The 18,793-nt window shown below is 46.0% G+C and overlaps 1 protein-coding gene across 1 annotated transcript in view; it reads left to right on the top strand.

Moving 5' to 3' along the window:
- WNK2 (WNK lysine deficient protein kinase 2) overlaps nt 1-3,735 on the top strand; it is a 131,596-nt gene extending 127,861 nt beyond the window's left edge. Inside the window, 2 exon segments of the mRNA XM_053907699.1 lie at nt 1,056-1,161; nt 2,542-3,735. Of these exon segments, the coding sequence (XP_053763674.1) occupies nt 1,056-1,161; nt 2,542-2,630 (195 nt within the window). The 3' untranslated portion in view covers nt 2,631-3,735.
- The last annotated feature ends 15,058 nt before the right edge of the window (nt 3,736-18,793 follow it).

Raw genomic sequence — 18,793 nt, forward strand, 5'->3', positions numbered from 1 at the left:
TGATGTTTTGGAATGCGAATGGAAATTGTATTCTTAAATTTCACTTCCCAGTTGTTCGTTGCTAGTGTATAGAATTCTGTACCTTGTATCCTGCCATCTTGTTACGTTTGCTTGTTAGTTCTAGAAATCAGTTTGTACAGGCTTTTGGTTTTCTCCAAACACAGTCCTTCCTCTGCAAATGAGGATGGTTTCATTTCTTTTCCAGTCTATGACTCTATTCCTTTTCTTGCCTTGGCTGGGACTTCCCACACAGTGCGGACTGGGAGGAGAGCAAGCTGCGGGGGAAGTGCTTCTAGCATTTCAAAGCAGTGGAGGTTTGGCTGCAGATTCCACAGAGGTCCTCACAGATGGAGGAGGCAGCCTCCAGCCTTGGTTGCTGTGTTTTCCATGAAAGAGTATGGAACTTCTCAGCCACTCTCCCTTCATCTGTGGAGAGCATCAGACGGGGTCCTCCCTTGGTGTGTGATTGGGGTCAAGGGGCAGTGACACCCGCCGGGACAGCAGCCTTGCATTTCTGGGGCCGGCTCCATTTGGCTGTGCTGTCTTTCTTTGGTTGCTTTATTAGATCTGTCTGCACCTTGAGAGTTGAAGCTAGGCTGTAATCTCTTTGTGGCCTGTTTTCTGTATCCTGGCCATGCTGATCTCACCAACCATCTCCACTTTCTCATCCTCATGCTGCTTCTCCTCTGGGGTGTGGAGGGCCTGCCCTGCCACAGGCTCCCAGGCTGTGGTCTTTACATAAAGGTCCTGACCAAACAGGAGGCCCTTGGGTAGGGTGTGCAGTCACTCACCACTGCATCCTCAGGACTCAGGCCCCACAGGGTCTGCTCTGCGAGGACAGCTGGGGCATAGGGGTGGCCAGGCTGCAGCTTAAGAAGCAAGAGAGGGCACTGGCTGCTTCCTGGCCGCATGCTGTCTCTCTGATATCAGCCATTAGAAGGCATCCGATGGCAGGTCCTGGAGACTACTCTCTGCCGAGGATGGAGAATCTGTGGGGACCCCTGGGAGGGGCAGCTGTTGGCAGCCACACGTACCTTCCTCTCCTTGTCTTGTAGATGAACGCCTCTCGAGCAGCAGTGGGGACACCATGTCTGGCCCCAGCGCCCAGCCCTCTATCCACCGCGGCCATTCCTGGAACCACCCCAGGCCTGCCCATGCCAGGTACTGCCCTTTCTGGCCTACCAGCCCCGCCCTGTGCGCAGCCTCTGGGCCACTACGGAATCCTGCTCCCGGCTCCAGTGTCCTGGGGGCCCTGGGCAGCCCAGGTGGGCAGCCAGAGACCCGCCAGGGGGCTAGGCTTGGGTGCGGCAGGCATGCCTGCACTTCCCGTGTTCTTGCGGCCACCTGTGGTCAGCGCGCCTGGTCCCAGACTGCGAATCACATAGCCCTCTCTTCCCGCTTGGCCACTGGAATGCGCTGAACTGAGCAGTCCGGAGGAGCCAGCTTATGGTTTGGCCTCTGCCCCGCCTGCCCATGGGTGCCTGGTGAGGGGCCAGCGTGTGGGCAGCAACGCTTGCTTCCTTTACTGCCGCAGACCCTGTTCCTTCTTCCGTTCCCATGGTTTACACTTGCAGCCTTCGCACCCACTTCCTGTACTTGAACTGATGGTTAGAACATTGTAATCTCCCTGCAGAAGTACAGTGCCTTGAATTCCAGCTTTTCTGTTCCCTGATGGAAAGAAATGTTTAAAAAAAAAACCGTACGTTGGAAAAGGTGTATTTCATTTTTATAATTGGCTTGTGCATTGATATTGTTATTTCCCATTTTAAATCGCAGAGATAATGGTTTATAAATCTGAAACTAAAACCTGACTTCTGTTGTAAATGAGGCCTCTCTGGGCTTCTGTGGTCACAGATCACAGACAGATGGACACCCCTATCCTCACCCCTGCCCGCCGGCTGCAGGGCTCTGCATGCTGCCGACAGGCTGCCCAGGGACATGTGGTTACTGGAACAGAGTGTTGCTGGCAGCAGTAGGTCTCTTAGTGAGAAACAGCAGCAGCAGCTTTTGGCTGTGCACAGCCTGCTGGAAAGTGCTAGATGAGCAGCCACACCCTCTTGACCCAAAGCCTGTGGGGTATAGGCAGGGCATCCACCCTGCAGAAGCCCCATCGCCCCCTCAGCTCTGGGTTTCTGCTGACCCTCCTGCCAGCCGTTCTTCCTTTTCCATCGTTTCCAGCGAGGCCTGGGTCTCATTCTGCTGTGTGCACACAGGTTGCCCTGCCTGTGGCGTGAGTACTCCCCTTCTGGAGATTTCGGTGAGACTCCTCCCAGATGGGCACCAAATAGCCCCCCGTGGGAGCTGAAGTCCCCGCTCCTCATGGCCAAGATCTTTTCCACTTCCTATCAGAAGGCAGCTGCCTTGGGCTGCCTAGCTGTGAAAACTATATAGTTCTGCTGTACTCTGGGACCTCACTAGACCTGGCTGAATTATTTTAAATGTGTTATTCCATCAATTCGGTTAGAATTGAGTTTCTTAGGTGATTATGCAGGGCGCGATGCTGTAGTAAGAGATTTCTGTTCTCTGTAATGTGCCCCTCAGTCCCTTGGTGGAGAATCTCGTGCGCCTGGGGGTGGTGGAAGCTGCCTTTCTCCTATGCACCCCCCTCTCCACTGCTGCACCAGAGGTGAGATTTGGGGTCCTGGCCTTGTACGTGGATGGTCAGTGGCACGGAATCCCCAAGAGATTGTATATATGAAGGAGGAAAATAAACATGTTTGCTTGAAAACAGTGTGGAACAACATCTTTTCCTTACTCTCTGCCCACATAAGAGCGGAACCGGCCAGCATCCGGGGCTCTTCCGGGTGCAGCTTAGCACTCAGCTCCACCCTTGCCATGGACACCTGGCCTAGGAGGTTGGGGTGGCAGTGAGGGGGCCTGGGGATTGAACGGTGGGTGCTGTGTTCCTAGCAGGAGCCACATGTGATGGATGTTGAGCTGGGTCAGGGGGCAAGAGTGGGATGTTAGGCAGGACCCCCGTCTTCTGCACAGGGTGCTCACCAGGTGGGACCTGAGGACCCAGCTTTGCTGCCTCCAGGCCTGTTTGCTCGGCTTTCAACTACTCTGGACTTGAACTGCATGTAGACATGCAGTGGGCTGCACCCCACGGAGGATGTGAGTCTGATCAACTAAGTGGTACCTGACCCCTGTCCATGTTGGCTGAAGTTGCACAAAGCCAAGTTGGCACGACTCACCCGTGGACAGAACCGGGGGCGGGGGGTGGGCTCCTCTGTACCTTCTCCTGGATCAGCATTGGGCTCGTAGGCTTGGGAGGTGAGGTGAAGCTCGTAGGACCGGTGCAGGTTTGTTGGGGGCCCCTTGTGGCGCTCAGCAGCTATTTGCAGCCAACCCGCCCCTGATGGCATCATGCTCAGCGGTCTGTGCTGCACGTGCCCTGCACACACTCAAGGTTTGCGGTGTCTCTTGCCCCAGCCAGCTGAGGTGGTCAGGCTTTATGCCCGTGTTCTTGGAGGGAGGGGGAGCCCCCTTTTCAGAAGCAGTGCACCTCAGGGCTGCTGCTTCTCTCACTGTGCCCAAGGAGTGTGACGCTGCAGATGTGCAGGTGCTGGGAAGTCCTGTCTGGTCCTGGGCAGTCACCCCGTGCAGAAGCCGGACAGATGGCAGAGGCTGCCTGGGGCCTGCACAATGTGAGGGTCACGGGCCACCGGCTCTCCAAGGAGTAGGTCTGTGCTGGCAACACTGTTCCACGTTCCAGGGCCTTGTGTGACCGAGTTGGGCCTGTAATCAGCTGTGGCGGTTTTGTTTTCTAGATTCTGAGAGTGAGAAGCCCGACTGAGCCCAGGCAGGCCAGCCCGACCCCGACGCCAGGCCCTGTGTCGTCACACGTGGAGAAGGCGAGTCTGCGCCTCGTGTCCAGTTCACGCTGTTTTGTAACCACTTTCTAAGCATTTTTTATTCACAACTGGAAACACAAATGTAATGCAAGAATAAAGAATATTTTGGGGGAAAAGGGACTTTGGTTTTTCAAGCTCTCTCCTGTCCGCTGGCCGGAGACATGGGGAGAGAGCGAGGGGTGCCAGAGAATCTCCTGGGACCGCGCGGCAAGACAAGGTCTGGGGACACCCTTGGCCGAGGGGTTCCTGGTGTGGTAGTGAACATCTGCGTTTACGTGGCACTTTACGGTGCACCTGTTAGCCCAGGGTCCTTGGGTTGGGACAGCAGCAGGACAGGCCACACAGGTGACAGGGTCCCCCCACCACCTTGCAGAGAGTTAGCCTCCTCGTCACACCCTGAGTGGCGCCAGACTCCGGGAGGCTGAGCAGCAGTGCCCGTCTCTGGTGACGGCCCTCCCGCCGCATAGATTTGGGCCTTGGTGCACACAGCTCCGTTCATTTTGCTGACTGGCGGTGGGGGGAGGGGGAGGGCGCTCTCCTGCTGTATCTTCAGAGGTTTGACACTCCTCCTCTGGGCACAGGGTGGGCATCCAAGCTACGGGCACTGAGGAGAGGGGCAGGCCTGCTGGCCCCGGCAAGGCTGCACCCCTGCGGTGGGTGGGGTCCACGAGAGCAAGAAAGATGGGAAGCCTGCAAGCGGCCTCACAGAGAACCATGCGGTGGTGGGACTGCAGCCCGGATGGGGGCAGGGGGCTCAGGTGGAGCCCGTCTCGGGTCCGCACTCATCAGGACCAGAAAGTGGAACTCAGTTTCCATTAACCTTGGACTGCAACTCGGCGCCCCCTTCGGTGGTGAGTGTGGGGTGGGAGCGCCTGGGGCATGCCACCGCGCGAGCCTGGACACTGCATATGACGCTGCAGTTGTCACAATGATGTATGTCCACCACGACAAAAGGCCAGCCTCTGAGACACAACTCCTGTCCAACTGGTTGGTGAAAGCAAAGCAGCACGGGCTTTGCAGGGGACACGCAGGTGTGGCTTGGGGACATTCATGGGGACCGTCCACCCCAACTCTCGCCAGCTCTGCCTGCCACTTCTCACGTCAAGCTCGCCCCGCCCCAGCGCGTGCCTCGGCCTGAGTCCCCCACTCTCCTCTGTGATCAAGCAGAGCAGGCACGTGCGCAGTCAGATGGAACGACATCCTGTGTTTCGCTCTGTCTTGTCCCCGTCTGTTTGTGGCCTTCACTAGTTTTCTTTTGGTAGTAGTAGTGCAAAGTTTACCTTTTCAGGCAGCAGGTTTATTTACATCATTCCTTGTAAACAAGTAATAGTACAGGTGCTAATAGTAAAAATGGTGGGGGCAGATGGCTGATGTTCGGAGACCCAGCAGGGACTCCTAGGCAGTCCTGACACACTTGGATACGAGGATCTAGAAGGCCCAGAGGTTCCTTCAGGATTTCTGAGTAGTTAGCACCCAGATTCTTTTCCTGGGGGGGGGGGGGTGGTTCTGGGGCAAGGGAGACTTTGGGATGCAACACCCGTTAACGCCACGGCACAGCTGAGAGCTTACCCACTTTTCCTGATCGGCACCCCCTGCCGTCTGTGATTCCGACCAGTGTCTGCCCCACCCCCACTCTGGGAGCAGGGGGGTTCTGCCTGCAAAGGGGGACTGCCCTCTAGAAGCAGCTCTTGATTGCCATGTTGATGGGCACAGGCGAAAGGATGGGCTGGTGGTGGCGATGAGCAAGCTGCCACCCCAGCAGGGCCCATCGTGCCCAGCGAGTCTCTAGACCCCCAGAGTAAGCTCCGGTCCCCCGTCTCGGAGTCTCGGATCCCTATGATGGCCGCCCCCAGATGTGGCCCCTGCTGCTGCTCACCGTTCCAAGAGCTCCCCACTCTCCTGCCGCCCCAGGACCCCTCCTGGCTCTTTTGGCCTCCAAGGTCTTCAGACCACTGGATTCTGTCACAAGGCCACTGAGAACCTCTCACTAGACGCCGAGACGGGTATTGTGGGTGCATCCCACTCGTCATACTCGGCTTCAAGCCTCTCAGATGTGTCCCGGAACAGTCATCAACGAGAATGAGGAGCTGTGGCCCAAAGCCAAACTGTCCTTTGGGCAGAACCCTGTGGCTGTGGCTGCTCATCACTGCTCAGGGGAGTGGAAAGGGCCTGTCCCAGGTCTAGCACCTGCATGGAGCCCCAGGGCCCAGCCCAGGCTCTCCCAGGACGGGGATGGCACTGTGGTCCGGGCTCGCCCAAGCTCTTCGCGCAGAGCTAGGTGCTGAGCTGCAGGCTCTGCTCCCCATTCTCATTCTGCCCTGGAGAGCACCCCCAGTCTGCTTTCCTGCAGTGCCTGCCACAGTCCGTATGCCTCCACTCTGTGCATCTGCTCCAGATTAAATTAGCTTAAGCTCTGAAATGTGCATCTTATTAAACAGCTGGCTTGTTCTCTAGACCTGGGAAAACCCAGCAAGACAAAAGAAAGCATCCCCCAGGGTTCCAAGCAACCCTGGCTATGCTATTCTAGCACTATGGTCCTAAGTCATAAGTAAGTCTGTATTCTAGTCTGGGAGCCCAGCCTTGATTTATTATGTGTTTATTTGGAAAACAATGTGTCTCTGGGTGCCATCACAGAATACCAGATGAAGCAGCTTAAACAACAAACATGCATTACCCCCGGTTCTGGAAGCTAGAGTCTAAGATCTGGTGCGGGTAGGACTGGTTTCTCCTGAGGCCTCTTCTCTTGCCATGTATGCATCTGCCCTCTTGCTGTGTGCTCATGTGTCCTCTCTGTGTGCATGTGAAAAGACAGTAAACTCTGCTCTCTCCTAATGATGACATAATCCTATCAGATCAGGGCCCCACCCTTAAGGCTGCACTGGACCTTATTACTTCTACAAAGGCCCTATCCCACATGCAGCCAACTGGGAATTAGACCATCAACATATGAATATTAGGGAAACATAAACATTCAGTCCCCAACACATGGCTTATTAAGCTGTTTTGATATAGAGTCCATTTGTACAATGGAAACTCTATTGTCTCTACTTGCACACATTTTTAAACTAAAATTATATAAATACCAAAAATACACGCACACACACACACACACACACAGATGAGGGGGTGGGGGGGGGTCAAGACATATTTGTGGCAGAAAGCTGAAAGGAATCACCCACTGCTCCCTTAGTAGGCTCGCACGAGCTCTTGAGAAGATGGGGCTGAGGATCCCTCCTTAACCCTAAAGCATCAGCATCATGGACTGGAGGACAGTAGCCAGTGGGGAACACACAAGGCAGGGCTGGTCAGTGCACCAACACTGAGGGCCACAAAGCTCTTGGTTTAGAACTCAGACGCACAGAACCATAAAAGAGAGGAAAAGGGGAACAAAGAACAGACGAGATAAAAATAAAATTGCAACATGATAGGCCTAACCCTAACTATATTTATACATACATTTTGTAATGGTATGTAAGGGATCTGATCACTTTAATAAAAAGAAATTGTCAGATGGATTAAAAAATCCCAACTACATGTTGCATACAATAATCCTAGTTTAAATATAAGGGCATATAGGTAGGGTAAAGGATTGGCCAGGATATACCATCTAAATATCAATCAATGAAGTGACTATTAAAATCCAACAATGCAGACATCAGAGCAAAGCTTATTAGGAAAGCAAAGATGATCATTTCATAATGAAAAGGGGTCAACTTATCAAGAAAACCTACAATTCTAAACGTTTATACTACTGATAACACAGCTTCAAAATATATGGGGGAAACACAACTGCAAGAAGAAACAGACAAATCCACACTGTTTCAATAACCGATAAAACAATAGAAATCACTGTAATAGAGTCTGACCCCATTTTGGTGTATGACTTCTGACAGCTTTTAAGCCCCACTCTCCTCATCGTGGGCACATCTGGACACCAGATGAGAAGCTCAAGTGCTCTCTCCTTGGCACCGTGGGAAATTCATACCAGGAGTGGATGCCCTCATTCTGACCCTACCCCCTAACCACCATCAAAACCCCAAGCTAGACTTGCAAGAAAGATGGTAGAGTAGGAGGATCCCAGGTTCACCTTAATCCAGGATACACGTAAATAACACCCACATCAGTGTAAATAACCCAGAAGAAGAACTGAAGACTGGCAGAACACACTCTCTACAGCTAAATGCAGAGAAGAGGCCACAATTAAGGGGAGGGGAGGAAGGGCAGAGAAGTGGCTGGGAGCCAAATAGACCTGTGGAACTGTCTAAGGGATGGAGGGATGCTATGGCAGGGGAGAGGAGCAGACCCCACACCAGGCACCCCAGGCACGGGGGAACTGCATGAGGAAGATGAGTCCCCACAACATTGGCTTAGAAGACCAGAGGGGACCTAACTTCATGAGTTATAACCAGTGGGGCTTAACACCTATAAATTAAAAAAAATCAGCAAGATCAGCTCTGGTAGAGCAGGAGGGCATCACATGCACTATGTTGGCACTCTCCTGTGGACCTGCCCTCCAATATGCCCTTGGCTGGAATCCATCCAAGTAGTGCTACAAGCCTGGTGGTGTGCAAGCAGCCCCAACAGAGGCCAACATCACTCCAAAGTGACTCCTGCCCGGGAAATGGGGCAATAACTACACACAGCAGTCCAGTTGTGTCCACAGCAGTGGGCTGGGGTCAGACAACTGGTCTGACTGCAACACCCACCCACTAACAAATGCTTCTTCAGGGAACAACACTGGGAAAGCACCCTGCAGTTTGGTGCTACTGCAACGCTGGCAAATGTCTGGTCTGACTCAACACAAGCCCATAGAGGCCCCGGACTGGCCAACTAACAACACAGGGACCAAACACTACCCAAAACAGGTAGAGAGAACCACTGCAGATGACTGGTCTGAAGGCAGAAGTGGTTCAACCACAATAGTAGGGTGCCCACAACACACACAGGAGACACCCCTGAAAAGCAGGTGCTGGTGAACAGGAAACACTTCATCAGAGGGCACTACAAGACTTCTTCTTGTATAAGGCCACTACTTTCAACAGCAGGGCGCACAGTTGACTTTCCTAACACATCAAAACAGGCACAGAGATTTAGACAAAATGAGCAAAGATATATGTCCCAAATGAAAGAAAACGATACAATCACAGCAATAGAGCTAAATGAAACAGTGATAAGAATATGCCTGACAGAGCATGTAAAGATCATAACAACACTCCCTGGGCTTGAGAAAAGAGTGGAGGTCCTCAGTGAGACCCTCAAATAAGAGACAGAAAACATAAAAAAAGAACCAATCAGAGATGAAGAACTTAATATCTGAAATTAAAAATACATGACAGGGAATAAATAGTAGACTTGAGGAAGCAGAAGAATGGAATAGTGACCTAGAGGACAGAGTAGTAGACAACAATCAAGCTGAACAGGATAAAGGAAAAGAATAATAAAAAATGAAAATAGAGTAGGGAACTCAGTGACACCATGAAGTGCAATAACATTCCCATTATAGGGATCCCAGAGGAAGAAGAGAGAAAAGGGGGAAGAAAATCTTTCTATCTCAAGAAATAATCACTGAAGACATCTTGAATCTGGGGAAGGAAATAGGAACCCAGATCTAGGAGGAACAGAGAGCCCCCAACAAAATCAACTCAAGTAGGTCCACACCAAGACACATAAAATTCAAATGACAAAAAGTAGTGATAAAGAGAATTTTTAAAGCAGCAAGAAAAAGAAAATGGTTACAAGCAAAGGAAACCCCATAAGGCTATCAGCTGGTTTTTCAACAGAAACTTTGAAGACCAGAAGGGAATGGCATGTTGAAGGGGAAAACAAACAAACAAACAAAAAAATGCAGCCAAGAATACTTTATCCAGGAAGGCTACCATTCAGAACAAAAGGAGAGATAATTTCCCAGACAAACTAAAGTCAAAAAAATTCATGATCACTAAACCATCACTTCACCCCATCCCATCCCTTCAACCATTTCTTCATCCTTAGAAATATTAAAGGGGACTCTTTGGGTGGAAAGGAAAAACCATAAGTAGGAGGAAGAAAAGTAGGAAGCACAAAACCAGTAAACTTAAATATATCTATAAAAGTCAAGGCATTAAATAAGATGTAAAGTATGACACCACATACCTAAAATGTTGGGGGGGGGGGGGTAAGTAAAGAATCAGTTCACACTTAAGTGACCATCAACAATACAGACTGCTATACGCAGAAGATGTTATATATCAACTTAATGGTAACCACAAATCAGAAACCAGTAATAGATATGCAAAAAACAAAGAGAAAGGAATCCAAGTCTATCACTAAAGAAAGCCAGCAAACTGTGAGAAGAAGACAGCAAGAGAAGAAAGCAACAGAGAATAACTACAAAAACAACCATAAAACAAGAAACAAAATGGCAGTAAGTAGATACCTATCACTAATTACTTTGAATGTAAATGGACTAAACACTCCAATCAAAAGACATAAGGTCATAGAATGGATAAAGATATAAGACCCATCTATATGCTGCCTACAAGGTGGCGTTGGGGGTGGGGGGGAGCGGTGCTGTGCCTTGGTGGCTCAGTGGGTTAAGCATCTGACTTCAGCTCAGGTCATGATCTTATAGTTTATGTGTTTGAACCCTGCATCGGGCTCTGTGCTGACAGCTCAGAGCCGGGAGCCTGCTTCAGATTATGTGTCTCCCTCTCTCTCTGTACCTTTCCTGCTCATGATCTGTCTCCTTCTCTTCTCTAAAAAACTAAACATTAAAAAAAAATGTTTTAAAGTCTCTTATATTCTGCCTACAAGGGTCTCATTTCACACCTAAAGACACCTGCAGATTAAAAGTGAAGGGATGGAAAAGCATTATCATGCAAATGCATGTCAGAAGAAAACCGGGGTAGCAATACTTCTATCCCACAAAATACACTTTAAAACAATGACACTAACAAGAGACAAAGAATGACATCATATACTCATAAAAAGAGCAATCCAACAAGCTGTAACAATTATAAATATTTATGCACACAACATGGAAGCACCCAAATACATAAAGCAGCTAATAACAAACATAAAGGAAGTAATTGATAGTAATATAATAATAGTACAGGAGAGATCATGCAAATGGAAAAGAAACAAGGAATCAGTGGCTTTGAATGACACATTGAACCAGATGGATCGAACAAATATATTTGCAATACACATTCTTTACAAGTGCAAATGGAACACTCTCCAGAATAGATTACGTATTTGCCACAAAACAAGTCTCAACCAATTAAAAAAGATTGAACTCATGACATGTATCTTTTTTTACTACAATACTATGAAAGTAGAAATCAAGCAGAAGAAAAAATCTTGAAAGAACACAAATACACAGAGACTAAATAACATGCTAAAGTGCTAAACAATGAATGAGTCAACCAAGAAATCAAAGAGGAAATTTAAAAAATACATGTAGACAAGTGAAAATGAAAACATACAGTCCAAAAATCTTTGGGATGTAGCAAAAGCTGTTCTAAGAGAGAAGTTTATAGTAATACAGGCCCACCTCAAGAAGCAAGAAAATTTTCAAACTACCTAACCTACATTGAAAGGAGCTAGCAAAAAGAAGAACAGACAAAACTCAAAACCAGTAGAAGGAAGGAAATATAAACATCAGAGTAGAAATAAATGAAATAGGAACTAAAAAAACACAGAACAAACTAGGAAGTGTTTCCTTGAAAAGATTAACAAATTCATAAACTTTTAACCAGACTCATTAAAAGAGAGAGGGGGCCTAGAAGGAGGGGACACAAACAAAATCAGAGAGATGAGAAATAACAACCAAGACCACAGAAACATGAAGGATTATAAGAGAATATTATGAAAAATTATATGCCAACAAATTGGCCAACCTAGAATAAATGAATAAATTCCTAGAAAGATATAAGTTCCCAAAACTGTATTAGGTAGAAATAGAAAATTTGAACATACTGATCACCAACAATGAAGTCACATCAATAATCGAAAAACTCCCAACAAACGAAAGTCCAGGAACAGATGGCCCTTCACAGGTCAATTTTACCAGACACTTAAAGAAGAGTTAACACCCTATTCTTCTCAAAATAGTCCAAAAAATACAAGAGGAAGGAAAACTTCCAAATTCATTCTATTAGGCCTCTACAAGCATTACCTTGATACCAAAACCAGATAAAGACACCACAAAGAGAACTACAGAACAATATCTCTTTAAAAGAAAATTTTTAATGTTTATTTTTGAGAAAGACCGAGACAGCAAGTGGGGGAGGCGCAGAGAGAGAGAGAGGGAGACACAGAACCCAAAGCAGGCTCCAGGCTCTGAGCTGTCAGCACAGAGCCTGACGCAGGACTTGAACTCACAAACTGCAAGATCATGACCTGAGTTGAAGGTGGACACCCAACCAACTGAGCCACCCAGGTGCCCCCAAGGACAGTATCTCTTAACAATACACACACAAAAATCCTCAACAAATACTAAACTGAATCCAAGAATACATTAAAGAATTATTCACCACAATCAAATGGAATTTATTCCTGGGTTGCAAGAGTGGTTCAGTATTTGCAAATCAATTGACATGATATACCACATCAACAAGAGAAAGCATAAAAACCAGATGATCATTTTAATAGATGCAGAAAAAGCATCTGACAAAATTCAACATCCATTAATGAAAAAAACTCTCAACAAAGTGGGTTTAGAGCTAACACACAAGATAATAAAGGCCATATATGAAAAACCCACACCTAATATCATATTCAATGGGGGGAAACTGAGAGATTTTCCCTAAGATCAGGAACAGGCCATGGATGTCCACTCTCACCACTTTTATTCAACATAGTACTGGAAGTCCTAACCACAGCAATCAGACAGAAAAAGAAATAAAAGGCATGTAAACTGTTAAGGAAGAAGATGACATGATACTATGTGCAGAAAACCCTAAAGATTTCACCAAAAGAACAACTAGAACTGATAAGCTAATTACCTAATGTTGGAGGAAACACTCAATCTACAGAAAGCTGTTTCATTCCCACACAATAATGAAATAGCAGAAAGAGAAATTAGAAAACAGTCCCATTTACAACTGCAGCAACAAGAATAAAGCACCTACAAATAAACTAGGCCAAGGAGGTGAAAGACCTGAATTCTGGAGAACTATAAAACATTGATGAAAGAACCTGAAGATGACGCAAATGGAAAGATGTTCCATGCTCACGGGTTGAAAGACCAAATATTGTTAAAATGTCCATAGTACCCAAAACAACCTACAGATTTATGCAATCCCTATAAAACACCAACAGTATTTCCCACAAAGCTAGTATAATCCTAAAATTTGTATGGAACCACAAAAGACCCAAAACAGCCAAAGCAACCTTAAAAAAGAACAAAATTGGTGCTATCACAATTCCAGACTTCACGTTATACTACTAAGCTGTAGTACTCAAAACAGTAATGTACTGGCACAAAAATGGACACATTGATCAGTGGAACAGAACAGAGTGCCCAGATTATATGCTCAATTTACTCTCCAACAAAAGAGGCAAGAACATGAAATGGGTAAAAGACTGTCTCTTCAACAAATGCTGTTGGGAAAACTGGGCAACTACATGCAAAAGAATGAAACTAGACCACTTTGTCACATCATACACAAAACGAACTCAAAATGGAAGAAAGGTCTAAATATGAGACCTGAAACCACAAAAACCCTAGACAAGGGGCGCCTGAGTGGCTCAGTTGGTTAAGTGTCCAACTTCGGCTCAGGTCATGATCTCACGCTTCATGAGTTCAAGCCCCACGTCGGGCTCTCTGCTGTCAGCTTGAAGCGCATTTTGGATCCTCTGTCCCCCTCTCTCTCTGCCCCTACCCCACTCATTCTTTCTGTCTCAAAAATACATAAATAAACTTTAAAAAAAAAAGTTGACAGAAGGTACAAACAGACATTTCTTCAAAGGAGAAACGCAGGTGGCAAACACATGAAAAGATATTCATCACCACTCATCGTAAGAGAAATGCAAGTCAAAACTACAATGCGATATCACCTCACACTTGTCAGAATGGCTAAAGTCAAAAACACTAGAAACAAGTGTTGGTGAGGATGTGGAGAGAAAGCAACCCTCCTGCACTGTTGGCGGAAATGCAAACTGGTGCAGCCACTGTGGAAAACAATATGGAGCTTCCTCAAAAAACTAAAAATAGAATCACCCTATGATCCAGTAATTCCACTACTGGGTATTAACCCAAAGAATATGAAAACAGAAATTCAAAACATATCTGCACCCTGTATTTGTTGCAGCATTATTTACAACATTTAAATTATGGAAGGAACCCAAGTTTCCAATGATGGATAAATGGATAAAGAAAATGTGGTATACACATATAATGGAATATTACTCAGCCACAAAAAAGAATGAAATCTTGCCATATGCAACAATATGGATGGATCTAGAGGGTATAATGATCTAGAGGGCATAAGCGAAATGAGAAAAAGACAAATACCAAATGATTTCCTTCTTATGTGGAATTTAAGCAACAGAACAAAGGAACAAAAAAAGAGACAAACCAAAAAAACAGACTTTTAACTGTAGAGAACAAGAACCTCCCCTTATTAGAGGGGAGGAGGAAGGGGGGAATTGGTGAAATAGGTGAAGGTGATAGAGTATACTTATCATTATCAGCAGCGCATAATGTATAGAATTGTTAAATCACTGTATTTCATACCTGAAATTAATAATACTGTATGTTAATTATGAACACCCTTCTCAACCAGCTTGGTCTGAATGACATTTCTAAAACACTCCACCACTGCAGAACACACTCTATGTACCAAGACAGGCCATACACTGCACTATAAAAATGAGTAACAATAAATTCTAAAGTATTCAAGTTATAAAAATGATGTTATCTGATTACAACTGAATTAAATTAGAAATCAAGAACAGGGGGCACCTTCCTGGCTCAGTTAGGTAGAGCATGACTCCTGATCTTGGGGTGTGTAAGTTGGAACCCCACACTGGGCATGGAGTCTACTTAAAACAAGAACAAATAAATAAAAATTTTTAAAAAAAGAAATCAAGAACAGATCTCTGGAAAATACCCACATATTTGGAAATGAGATAACATACTTCTAAATAACCCATGGATTGAAGAAAACATCAGAGGGAGAGTCAGAAAAAAATTTTTACTTAATGAAAATAAAAACGCAACATATCAGAATTGATGGGTATTGCTAAAGCAGGCTTTAGAAGGAAATTGATAGCACCAAGAGTATATTAGAAAAAAAAGAAGAGCAATCAACAACTCATCTTCTACCTTAGGAACTAGCAAAAGTCATAATTAAATCCAAAGTAAGCATGAGATTGTAAATAATAAAAATCAATAAAATAGGGGTGTCTGGGTGGCTCAGTTGGTTAAGCATCCAACTTCGGCTCAGGTCATGATCTCATGGTTGGGCTCTGTGCTGACACCTCAGAGCCTGGAGCTGCTTCAGATTTTCTGTGTCTCCCTCTCTCTCTGCCCCTCTCCTGCTCATGCTCTCTCTCAAAAATAAACATTAATTTTTTTTAATCAATAAAATAGAAAACAGGAAAATAGAGAATATCAAGGTAACCAAAAGCCTGACATGTGAGAAACTCAATTACACTGAAAAACTACTAACTAGGCTGATCAGGAAAAAAGAAGACACAAATTACCAGTATCATAAATGAGAAGTGACATCAAGACTGGTTATAGATATGAAAAGGATTATAACAGACTAGAATAAATATCTTTATACCAATAAATTTGACAACTTAGGTGAAATGGACAAAATACTTAAAAGACACATATCACCAAAGCTTACTTAAGAAGAAATAGATAAGTTGAATAGCCCTAAATCTATTAAATAAATTCACCTGGTGGTTAAAAACCTTTCCATAAACAAAAACAAAAAAAAGGAAAAAAAACAATAAATAACAACAACGCCAGGCGCAGATGGTTTTACTGGTGAATTCCTCTAAATATTTAAGGGAGAAATAATGCTAATTCTATACAAATTCTTCCAGATAATTCTGCTGCTCTCATTCTATGAAAAAGACATATTAAAATTGCACAAAACCTAGAGTCAATATCCCTTATGAGCCAAGATACAAAAAAAATCTATAAATATTAGCAACTGAATGCAGCACTATATGAAAAAGATTATACTTCATGACTGAGTGGGATGTGTCCCAGTAATACATGGATGGTTCAGCTTTCAAAAATCAATATTACAGGGGCGCCTGGGGTTCAGTCAGTTGAGCGTCTGACTTTGGCTCGGGTCATGATCTCCTATTTATGAGTTCGAGCCCTGCATCAGGCTCTGTGCTGACAGCTCAAAGCCTGGAACCTGCTTTGGATTTTGGGTCTCCTCTCTCTCTCTCTCTCTCTCTCTCTCTCTCTGCCCCTCTCCTGCTCGTACTCTGTCTCTTTCAGTCTCTCAAAAATAAAATAAAAAATGTTCAAAAAATTAGTATTATGTTAGCAGTTATAATAATACCAAAAACTATGAAATATTTAGGGATAAACCTGACAAAAGATGTAAAAGCCCTATATAACATTAACCTAAGAGAAATTAAACTCTGCTGAGTTCATGGTTGGAAGACTCAGTGTTGTTGAAATATTCATTCTCCAAACTGATCTACAGATTCAGTGCAATCGCAGCCAAACTCCCAGCAGAGTTTTATGCAGAAATTAACAAGCTGATTCTAAAATTCATGGAGGAATGCAAAGGACCCACAACAGCAAGTCTGAAGTGGAGGACAACTGGATGATTAACACCACCTGACTTTAAAATGTATTGTGAAGTTACAATGATCATGATTGTGTGCTAAATGGGATCAAGACAGGTTAGTCAATCAATAGAGCAAAATAAGGAATTCAGAAACAAAGCTACACATGTATGACATAAATCACAAAGGCAATTCAATGAAGAAAGGATAAGTGTTTCAATAAATGGTGCTGGGTCAGTTGGGTATCTATGTGTAAAAAAATAAACTTTGATCCATACTTGTCAAGTACAAAAGTCAAGTCATAATGGACCATAATCCCAAATATACAATCTGAAAGTATCAGACTTTATTATTTTTTCAATTTTAGAGAGAGAGGGGTGTGCAGGAGACAGAGACAGAGACAGAGAGAAAGAGAGAGAATCTCAGGCAGGCTCCACACTCAGCACAGAGTCCGATGCATGGCCCAATCCCACAACCCTGGGATCGTGACCTGAGCCAAAATCAAGAGTCAGATGCTTAACCGATTGACTATAACCAACCAGGTGCCTCCTGCAAGTGTCAGACTATTAAAAAAAAATCATGACCGTGAGCTAGGCAAAGATTTATTAAATACAGCACGATACATTTTTTAAAAGCTGATGAATTAGAGTTCATCAAAATTAAACACCTGTCTCCAAAGATACCAGTAAAAGACTGAAAGACAAGCCGCCAGCTGATATCTGATAAAGAACTTGTATTCGGACATAAAGAATTCTAAAAGTGCAGTAATTGGAACATAAACCAATTTTTTCAAGTGAGCAAAGGATTTGAAGTGATACTTCACCCAAGAAAAGATACAAATGGCAAACAAGCACAGGAGAAGTCTCTCAATCAGTACTCATCACGGAAATGCAGATTAAAACCCGATGAGACACCACGACACATCACCGCAGAATACTAACCACACCGAGTTGGGGTAGGATAGAGGAGGTGGGACTGTCACACTGCACGTGGCAGTGCAGAACGGTGTGGGTATTCGGGACACAATCTGCAGCCTCTGAAAGAGCTGTTCACCATGTGACCCAGGCGGTCCAGCCTGGGCACTCACCTAAGAGAAACGAGAGCGTGAGTCCGCACAGAGCCTTGACTGCAACCGTTCACACCAGCTCTCTCTCCACTGGCCAGAACTGGAACACGGCTCATCTGCAGGCGAGGTGGCACACACACCGGGCTCTGTCGGTACGGGGCAGAGGCAGCAGTGGGGAGAAGCCAGCACTGATGTGCCCGGCAACATGGACACATCTCAGCTTAGGCTGAGGGACAGAGCTGCACAGAACAGAGCAGCCGCTGGTGGTTCCGCTCATACGTGAGTAAGGACAGGGTGAACTTACTGGCAGGGATGGGGAGACCCCAGCAGCTGCCTAAGGAGGGGCTGGGCGATTGCAGAGGGCAAGAAAGGATACTTCTGTTGGTGAGTGAGGAGTCTGCTTTCTTGGCGGTGACGTTACGTGTGTGTGTGTGTGTGTGTGTAAACGCCACCCTGTGCACTTTTAATACGAACGCTGTGACGGATGTCATTTATAAGCGCATAAGCTGCTCCCCTGCGGTGCCCACTGTCCCCTTTCAGTGAAGCCCGGGCTCTCAGGCTAGCATGAGCCCAACCAGCTCTGCTGAATACTGGAACCCTTTAAAAACACCGTATGCCAGAAAACAATCCCAAGCTTTGTGATTTGCTTCAAAAACACCCAGCAGGAGGGTAGAGATGCTGTTAGTCAGCTTGGGCTGCCACAACAAAAACCATAGATGGGATGGCCTCCAAACGGACATGTGTTTCTCACAGTTCTGGAGTCCAGAAGCCTAAGATCCAGGTGTGAACAGGGCTGGTTTCCCCTAAGGCCTCTCTCCTGGGCTGACAAATGGCCGTCTTCTCCCTGCTTCCTCGCGTGGTCATTCCTCCGTGTGTGTCTGTGTCCTCGTCTTTTTTTTTTATGTTTATTTATATTGAGGGAGAGAGAGAGACAGAGAGAGAGAGAGACAGAGAGAGAGAGAGACAGAGAGACTGCGCATGAGTGGGGGAGGGGCAGAGAGAGAGAAAGAGAGAGAGAGAGAATCCCAAGCAGGCTCCACACTGCCAGCACAGAGCCCAACACGGGGCTCGAATCCATGAACTGTGAGATCATGACCTGAGCTAAAATCAAGTTTGCCAAGTTTGCTCC

This window comes from Panthera pardus, unplaced genomic scaffold, assembly GCF_024362965.1.
Source record: "Panthera pardus isolate Hobbes unplaced genomic scaffold, ASM2436296v1 HiC_scaffold_20, whole genome shotgun sequence".
NCBI classification, from domain to species: domain Eukaryota; kingdom Metazoa; phylum Chordata; class Mammalia; order Carnivora; family Felidae; genus Panthera; species Panthera pardus.